At 40.6% G+C, this 9,706-nt stretch overlaps 1 protein-coding gene across 3 annotated transcripts; it reads left to right on the forward strand.

Annotated features, from left to right (window-relative positions):
- Positions 1 to 5,402: 5,402 nt before the first annotated feature.
- Positions 5,403 to 9,312, forward strand: LOC147866187 (mitochondrial import inner membrane translocase subunit PAM16 like 2-like). 3 transcript variants are annotated; one of them, XM_087316541.1, is made up of 4 exons: positions 5,403 to 5,603; positions 7,805 to 7,892; positions 8,240 to 8,370; positions 8,719 to 9,312. In XM_087316541.1, exons 1-4 carry the CDS (start codon positions 5,601 to 5,603, stop codon positions 8,839 to 8,841), a joined length of 345 nt encoding a protein of 114 aa, XP_087172667.1. In that variant the 5' UTR covers positions 5,403 to 5,600; the 3' UTR covers positions 8,842 to 9,312. The 3 variants fall into 3 exon arrangements, with proteins under 3 accessions (XP_087172667.1, XP_087172665.1, XP_087172666.1); XM_087316539.1 differs by lacking the exon at positions 5,403 to 5,603 and adding an exon at positions 6,266 to 6,435; XM_087316540.1 differs by lacking the exon at positions 5,403 to 5,603 and having other exon boundaries at positions 7,796 to 7,892.
- The last annotated feature ends 394 nt before the right edge of the window (positions 9,313 to 9,706 follow it).

The raw sequence follows: 9,706 nt of genomic DNA on the forward strand, positions 1-9,706 counted from the left end.
GATTAGGCTTAGTGCAAAGTTTTGTACACTACTAGAACTCTCTTAGCTTAAGCTATTTTCTTTTATTTTAGTTTTGATGATTGGATGAACACTCATTTTTGTTGTAAACCAATTGTCTCATGTGCCAAATTTGACCTTAGAAGATGTTAATATATCTTTCTTCTTTCTTTCTTTCTCTCTCTCTCATTCTCTCTTGTGCACATACACACACACACACACACCGTCCTTCCGCTACACATAATCACTCTCGATTCTTTACATGGTATCAGAGCGTGTGGTAGCTTAATCCGAGCCCATCGCCTTTACGTGTGTTGTGCTCAAACTCGTAGAGAACCGGTTGATTGCTATAGCAACGATTTCTGCACAGCTCCCATCAAGAGTAGAAGAAGTTCGGCAATGAACACCCAGATGGGAAGCGCTCTTCCCACCAAGAAGCTCAATAGAACAAACTTCGCATCTTGGGAGTACAAGATGCATCAGTACCTCGTCGAATGCGGTTACTGGAGCTACATCAAGGGAGCTCACAAAATGCAACCCAACCTGACACACGATGACTACCTAGCGTGGGAGCATGCCGTGAGCCGTGAGCCGTGAGCCGTGTGTTGTATTGCCTTGCGTCATGCGTCCATGACCACATGCTCAACGATATTCGAGATTCGAAAACACCAAAAGAAGCTTGGGGAAGTCTCAAGAAGATTTTTGCGGCCAATATGGTTGCACGAAACCTCCAACTTCGACAGGACCTAAACAACATGCAACACAGGGACATGTTGATCACTGGGTATACCTTGAATATCAAGGAGCTGCGCGATGCCCTCGGTTCGATTAACGTCATCGTCGACGATGAAGAAATGGTGCAAATATGTCTCGGGGGCTTGGCACCTTGATTCGACACAATCAGATCGGTTATTCTTGTGAGGGAGAACCCTCCCTCCTTTTTCAACCTTCAATCGATTCTGTTGGTCGAAGAAAATCATGTTCGACAAAGGAACAATGCGTCTGATGGTCAGATGCTCTACTCATAATCAGATGATAGAAGAGGATTCGGCCATGGAAATAGAGGTCGGTTCGGACGAGGGCGACACAGTCGGCCGACCCAAGAGCGTAACTCCCACCAATGGCAAGAGGACAAGAACCGTCCTAGAAAGTTTGGTAGAAGGGGGAGCCACCCCACCGGACCAAGCAATCGTAACAACCCGATTGAATGCGGGTATTCTGGAAAACACGACCACTATGAAGAGGAGTGCCGAAAAAATATACAAGACTCGGCTTCGACTAGCCGACAATTCACAAACTACGCTTCGAATTCCGACTACGGCGATCGTGGCGGGATGTTCGTAATGAGGCATGAAGCACATTCGATGTCGGCATAGGACTCAACTAGCACCTCTTCTTCAAATAGCATATGGTTTGTCGACTCGGGAGCATCCAATCATATGACGTCCCATGAAGATTGGTTCCGAGAATTACGAAAGCCCAATCGACTCGGCTATGTCGAAACCGGAGATGATACGACTCACCCAATTCGGCATGTCAGAAATGTTCCATTCGGAAATGATGGCAAACAAACCTACCTCAAGAACAGCTTGCATGTCCCAACCATCACGAAAAACCTGGTCTCGGTCAGCCAGATTGTCGAACAAGGTATGCAAGTATGATTCAATAATGAAGGGTGCTTCATCAAAAAGGACGATCAAATCATAGCGCATGGTTGCCAAGAAGGCCGAATGTTCATCCTTGAATCAGAAGAGGTTAAATCGGTTATGTTCGCGAAAGGCCTCAAAGTTGAAATAGACTTGAAACTGTGGCACAAGAGAATAGGCCACATCAATCTCCAAAAGCTCCAGAACATGCAATTGAAAGGAGTCGAACTCCCGAACTTTACCGAGAAGGAGATTATAGGCGTATGCAGGGCGTGCCAGTTCGGAAAACAACGTCAACATCCATTCTCGAAAGAGAGGAATGTGAGTAAAGGGATCCTGGATGTAGTACATTCCGATGTGTGGGGACCAGCCCAAACCACAACATTCGGAGGTTGCCGCTACTATGTCACGTTCATCGATGACTTCTCTAGGCACACCTGGATCTACCCTATGTGGCAGAAGAGTGAAGTGTTCGGACACTTTCCAAAGTTTAAAAATGAAGTCGAAAAAGCCTCGGGTCAGCACATACGATGCCTTCGATCAGATGGAGGAAAGGAATATTTCTCGAATGAATTTATGGCGTATCTCCAAAAGGACGGAATTTGACGAGAATTCTCGTGTCGACATACACCTCAGCAAAATGGTGTAGCTGAACGGAAGAATCGGCACATAGTAGAGGTTGCATGGGTAATGATGAATGAGAAGAACCTGCGGAAATCGTACTGGGCAGAAGCGACGAACAAGGCAGTATATCTCATGAACAAGTGTACAACCTCTGGGGTACACGATGTAACCCCTCATGAGAGGTTTTTTGGAAAGAAGCCGGATTTATCACATGTCTAGATTTTCGGCTCAATCGCCTACGTGCATATTCCCGACGAGACGCAACAAAAGCTCAACCCGAAGTCGGAGAAATGTATCCTTGTAGGGTACTCGCTCGAACAGAAGGGGTACAAATGCTACAACCCATCTACTTGAAAAGCTCGAGTAAGTCAAGACATCGTTTTCGACGAGTCGGCATCCTAGTACGATCTAGAGACAACTCTGATTCCTACTCCAATCGACCCAGAATCAGCCGAACGAGAGATAGAAGACGAATTTCAACTCGGGCACATGTTTGAATAAAGTCTGATTACGACAAGGCTTAGTGGACCACGGGAGCCCCCAAGTGATCAAAGCACATCTCAGCCGAGTCCGAAACTCGACAAACGGAAGGCCAAGATGTCCAAATACGAAGATCCAATCGACGAGTCAACTCACTCCCTTGATAGTGAGTTCGAAGGCCTGGACATCCCGATCACCCAGACGAATGGAGCGAAGAAAGCACTAGTCTCCGCGAACGAGAAGCTACGTCGGTCCACCCATGAAAAGAACCCCATAAGCTGATTCGGCTACGATGAGTACATGGCGTATCATTACGCCTTTATGATGAAGGTAGCGATTATCCAAGAGCCGGAAACACTTTCCGAAGATGTGAAGGACCCACGATGGATCAACGTGATGAATGAAGAAATGTAGGCCTTGTGCAAAAATAGACGTGGGATCTTGTTCCCCATTCACCTCACAAGAAAGCAATTGGTTGCAAATGGATCTATAAGGTCAAATACAATGTCGATGGCTCCGTAAATCGCTTCAAAGCAAGACTTGTCGCAAAAGGATACGCACAAACGCACAGAGTCGATTACGAGGAGACCTTTGCCCCGGTGGCAAAGATGACAATTGTGCGGACCATAATTGCACTTGCAACTGTGAAAGGGTGGTGGCATCTCCACTAGATAGATGTAAAAAACGCCTTCCTACAAGGCAAAATAGAAGTGGAGGTGTACATGATACAACCACCTAGCTTCAAATCGCGTACTCATCTAAAAGCCGTGTGCCAGCTCAAGAAGTCAATCTACGGCCTCAAGCAAGCACCGCGTGCTTGGCATTTGAAGATCACTCAGTATCTTCACCAAATCGGCTTTCGAATGTCGAAATCGGACAACTCCCTGTACATCCGAAACGAGCCGACAACCTGATTGTCGTTATCCTATACGTGGATGATCTAGTAATCAAAGGAAAGGATCTCGTCAAGATTATTAAGGTCAAATCACTCCTATCTGGCAAATTCGAAATGAAAGACCTGCACGAGCTCCATTACTTCCTTGGCGTCAAAGTAATTCGTTCCCATCACGGATCTAATTCGCCTCTTCTGCGACAACATGAGCAACATCTACCTCTCTTGGAACCCGGTATTTCACGCACGGTCTAAACACATCGAAAGTGCACTACCACTTCATTCGCGAGTGCGTTCAGGCCAACGAAATCAATCTCCAACACATCAGTACAAACCTTCAAATTGCTAACATCTTTACGAAGACCTTAGGAGTCGACAAGCTCGAGCAATTCGCATCGGACCTTGGTCTCACGATCTCTACATTGCCAAGCTTAAGGGGGAGTACAGTAGGTGACATGGACGCAACCGAGAAGCAGAAGTAACCAACCAAAGGAGCCAAAGTACAACGAACAATGAGCATGAAGCTGAAAAGCCAAACAACCAAGTTCGAAGATTTCGAAAGCTAGAAGTCAATTCATCCAAATCGAAGTATTTCGAAGACTGAACCAAAACGACTTTTCAACATACAGAAATTGTGTTTGAAGAGGCGTGTTGAGAATCGAACTCAACTTCCCATAGAGAGAGTGTTCACACTAGTCAATGGACATCGTACTAGGATATTTTTGTAATTAGTAGAAACTTGGGCACTTGCCCTAGATCAATTGGTATTTAAACCAACCCTTTGTAACTTAGTTACTATTGGATGTAATATACAGTTTCTTGTTTAGAGCTCTCTCTCTCTCTCTCTCTCTCTCTCTCTCTCTCTTGTGCGCACACACACACACACACAGTCCTTCCCCTACACAGAATCACTTTCGATTCTTTACATAATCACATAAATATTAAGTATTAGAAACATAATTAAAGGGCATAAGTCATAATTCAAGTATACATTTCCTTAATCCACCTAATAATCATAGATACATAAAAATGAACCGAAGCCATTTTGGTATTCCTTAAATAACGCATACCCGATTTCAAACGAGTTCAAATCTCTCAATTTTGCCAAATGCCCACATTCTAATGGAGGAGCATGATTAGCAGGTCAAGCTATATCGAGATCATGTTGACATGTAGTTCCTAGCGGGGGAAGGAAGTAGCGACATGTGGACATCATTCATTGGGCCAGTAAAAGCCCCATTAATTTCCCGATTATCACAAGAGGTATAAGAGAGAGTATTCATAATGCTAGATTTCTCAGGTGATTCAGGCTCCCATTATGCTTGGAGCCTACGTCCATCCGTTTGTCAGGTGGCTCTAAGTTTTATTAGAACAACACTACTACTTATTACTTACTAGTTACTACTAGGAGTCGGCAACGACTCGGTTCAAGCCTAAACCGAGCTGTTAAATTGTTTTTAAGCGGTTTGGTTTGATTCGGTTCAAGCTTGAGCTTCGGAAACGGGTTTGAGCTTGGACTGGCCCTTAAGGCTCAAGCCGAACCGAACTAGATTAGGCCAAACCGGTTAATGCTAAACGGTTTGTCCAAACCGGCTTGGTTCAAGTTTGAAAACTTCCAAACCGTTTAAGGCTTAACCGAAACCGAACCGTTGCCGTTTCCTTCAAGTTATTACAAGTAAAATATCCATCAAAACTTGGGGAAGTCTAGTCTCTGTTAACCCTAATACTAATACTACTCCTACTTAACTAATCATTTGGGTAGTCTCTGCTAACCCTAATTTTGAAGCAGAAGCAGCAGCAGAAGAAGAAGAAGTAGTAGTAGAAGCAGAAAGACTCAGAGAAAGAAGAAGAAGAAGAAAAAGTAATCTGTAGGAAAATCCAAAATACCAAACAATAGGAAGAAAATAATAAAAGGAAACCAATATCGCTGCCTGTTCGTTTCTTTTGGCTCCCCTGCATCCATGGTATGTAATTCTGTTTTCTTTTTTTTTTTCTTTTTTTGTCCCCTTTGTCTCTATTCTCTTCTGGCAGCGTTGTGTATCTCTTCAAAACCTTTTCGGATTTGTTTTTCTGTACGTGTGATTAATACTTGTATTGAAGCAGATATAACAATTGTTTCTGAAGTTTTATTGCTAGAAGAGTGTAGAAATTCAGATATTTGGTCCATGGCATCTGTGTGTGTAGGTCTTTCGTTATTGATGCAGGCATGATGATTGTTTCCGAAATTTTATTCAAAGAGTGTAAAAATTCAATTGTGGTCCATGGAATTGGCGTGTATTTTGATAGGTCTTTCTGTATACTGGAGCATTTATTCGAAGAGCATATTTTGATAGGTCAAACAAATTTAGAGATTTATATATGGTGCTTGGAATCTATGTGTATGTAGGTCTTTCTGTATCGTATATATTTATGTGGGCATGTATGTAAATACACTCACACACTCTCTCTTATAGACAAATACATATATCAACAGATACTTACAGAAATATATACATACGGATATGAATACAAGTACGTAGACACACATATGTCTATTAATAACCCTAGATTTCGACTGACAGAGAGAGAGAGAGAGAGTCAATGATGAAAGGCTATACATTTGTCGTAGGTTGTGTCAATACTCAAGTATGGAGCATATAAATGTATCCAAGGGATTTGGTGGGTAACTGCATCAAACTTGGAAAACTAGTGATGTTCTATGTGACAGTGGCGAGATTGTGATTGCAGATGCAGAGGAATGTCATTGCCTGTCTCATCATTGTCTCTTTGAATGGCATAGTGAAACTCTGTGATTGGGTACATACTGTCCTTTCCTTGTAGAGGTCCCACATGTTCAGTTAATGTGGTTGGGTTCTTTCTCATTTCATTTGTTGGAGGTGCATATAGAAGGCTGTGATTAGGAATTGACAATGGTTCGGCTTCAGCTTAGCTTAACCAGTTTGGCCATGTCCAATCCAAACTGGTTATGCTTTAATGGGTTTAGGAATTTTCAAACTTGAACCAAACCGAACTGATAGGTTTGGGAAGCTCAAGCCTGAATTGAGCCAAGCCAAATCACCAAACCATTTAAAAATGGTTTGATAGCTAGGTTCCGGCTTGAACCGAGCCGTTGCCGACTCCTAGATGTGATTCAATGACAGGCTGGAGCATGTTCTCTGTGGGTTGCCCGAGTAGTGTGTTCTATGTAATCAGCCTTGTGTTAAATGCATCTGAGATACACTTCAATTGGTGATATTTTGTTAAACCGTGCATGCTGCTTTTCTAGCAAATTAGGTGAGATAAAGCAGCATGTTTTCTAGTAAATTAGGTGAGATTTTTTAATACTGGCTAATAAACATATATGCCTTAGCATTAAGATGTATAAACCAGATTGAGAGAAAAGATCAGATGGCAGTACTTCTGCTGTTAAAGCTCAACTCCTATATTCTGCAATTGCATTTAATAAATAAGTACAATTAGTCAAATTTGAATTTAAAATTTGAAAGAGCAAGAGAGAACACTTAACTCATAATTGTTAGAAATATTGAGAATCAATTGGATACACATATAAGAGTTACAATCACAGAGATGGATATGAAAACAAACTTTCTGTTACTTATGAGAGTAGCTCACAATGGTAATTCACCCATGCACTCACACCTTAGAGCTTAGATGGGATCTGGACCAGCTCACTTCAAAAGTAGTGGGGACTGATAATAATCACAACCACTGTGTAAGAGAGTGGATTATATTCTCTGTTTGGTCTGAGTGTAACATTAAATGTGCAAGTCAGTTGATAGTAGTGGAGATATTCCTTTTCTGTCAACTGACTTGTCATTTAATATGACCCAGCACCCTAGATACAAGCTAGTGCTAACTTATCTTAAAGTCAGTGGCACATACGTCAAGACTAAGTACATCATAGCTTGCCCACAAAATATTCTTCTAGTTGACTTGATTAGCCAATCCTATTAGCCTACTTCGCTCCTTCCTAAGTACATTGTGTCCTACTCTTCTATGGTTTCCTAGATTGACACCTTATCGACCCATATGATCGAGTTGCACAATAGCTACTCCTCATTTGGGGCACTATCACAAAATGTGCACTCTTAAGAGTACATATGGGGATAAATTGACAACTTGGGGTTGATCATTGATTATATCTAACAATAACTTTATGGTGCAGGCAGGCAAAATCATTGCAAACCTAGTGATTTTAGGATCTGGCGTTCTACTAAGAGCTGTTTCACAAGCTTACCGTCAGGCTTTAGTAAGTAAGTGTGAATGATACTGCCTAACATATAATGAATGAATCTAAATTCATTTCAATTTTCTTAAACTGTTCAGCAATGTGGAGACTCCTAGCACTTTTTAGTCATGGAAACATATATGTCCAGTAGCAAAAATCAAATCATATTACAATACTTCATTCTCAATCATGTCTTTATAGAAAACTTCATTCTCAATCCTATATAGTATCTTATTCTCACAGCATGAAAGTCAAAAGAAATTCAAACATAAATAGATTCAAGCATCCAACATTTCGATAGATTCAAAAAGCCTTCTTGCAAAATGTATAATGCATTTCATTAACGAAATGTATTAACTGCTCTTGCTTCAGATGCCTCAAAATCTGGAGGTGCACAAGAGGCTGTACGCAATGTTGTTTCTAGGTCAACTGCAATGACAGAAAATGAAGCAAGGATGGTGTTAGGCATTACGGAGAAGACATCGGTAGAAGAAATGTTAAAGGTTGGGTTCCTAGCTTTCTTTTATCCTTATCTACTTAATATTCTACCTTTCTCAATAACAATTATACAGCAAGTATTTTTCTATGATATAGCACAAACCAAATTCTACAACATTTTATGTCATTAACATTTTCATATGGCATTAGCATTTTTCAGTGAATGATTGTATTGGGAATTCTATGGCATTCACAATTGTGTTCCATAACATTCTAATGTAGTGAGCAAGATATCGTGACATTTTGTCAAACTGTTTCCATGACATCTCATGTAGTTGGCATTTTCATGATATTTTTATTGATAAAAGGAAATTTATGGTTGCTCTTGTGGAACATGTGTTTATCTTCTACAGAAATATGAAAGGCTTTTTGAAAAGAATGCAGAATCAGGCAGTTTTTATTTGCAATCAAAGGTGCAAAGGGCAAAGGAATGTTTGGAATCACAAATGAAATCAGATGGGGCTAATGGTGTTTAAAAGGATTTGAATGTAGCATCATATATTTCCAGCTGAAGAGTGTGGATCATTTTAATGGATCAGTTGTAATTGATTATTGAGCATGTTATATCTCTGGATATATCCGTCCAGCTGCGATACTATTCTTGTTAAAATCATTATCATCATGAGCGAAAGGTTGAGGAACAAAGATTCTGATCCTTTATGTGTCCCAGTTTTGCCAAGGTTTCCATACTGCCCCGTCCTTATGTAGAGACATACATATTCAGTTGGTTTGCATTAAGTTTTTCTGGTGTTACACCAAAGCATAAATTGACAGATATCATAGTTTTTCAGGAGTTACACCAAAGCATAAAAAGATGTCATTGAAGTCACTGAATGATGCCTACTTAAACATTTCAAATTTATTGTCTTGCATCGATGCCATTTGCATCATGTTCTAGTGCTTATTTTCCAAATTAATGAGAAAACACATAAATCATTGAGATTATATATTAACTGCTTGTCAGTCCAACACATTGTAGTAGAATTGTCATCTTCCTATAATGCCCATGGTGCCACGATTTTTCTATTTTTATGTTGAACTGTGAATTGCTTGTGACAAAGTCTTTTGTGAGTTGATTAAACTAATAACAAATCTAAATGTCAAGTGCTTTGTGCACAAATGTAGTGTGATGTTTGTATGTAGAACCACTCAATCCAATTTGTCATTTGTTTAAAGGAATACGTAACTTATGACATCATTACTGTATATATCTCAAATGATTTAGTGAAGTATAAAATTAAAATAGTTTCTTTTTGCTATTTTGCCTAATCATGATTTGCATAATTATTTGATTAGTTATAGTGAATTTTCTTGTGCACTTGAGCACTCCTAAATATACAT

This window comes from Azolla caroliniana, unplaced genomic scaffold (genome assembly GCF_043228905.1).
Source record: "Azolla caroliniana isolate FFs.n. ecotype wild unplaced genomic scaffold, voAzoCaro1.0.p SCAF_3, whole genome shotgun sequence".
Taxonomy (NCBI): Eukaryota; Viridiplantae; Streptophyta; class Polypodiopsida; order Salviniales; family Salviniaceae; genus Azolla; species Azolla caroliniana.

Coding starts and splice junctions, on each gene's coding strand:
- LOC147866187 (XM_087316539.1), top strand. CDS start 6,367: ATGCAGAGGAATGTCATTGCCTGTCTCATCATTGTCTCTTTGAATGGC. Junction 6,436..7,804: donor TAGTGAAACTCTGTGATTGG/GTACATACTGTC, acceptor TTTATGGTGCAG/GCAGGCAAAATCATTGCAAA. Junction 8,371..8,718: donor CGGTAGAAGAAATGTTAAAG/GTTGGGTTCCTA, acceptor TATCTTCTACAG/AAATATGAAAGGCTTTTTGA.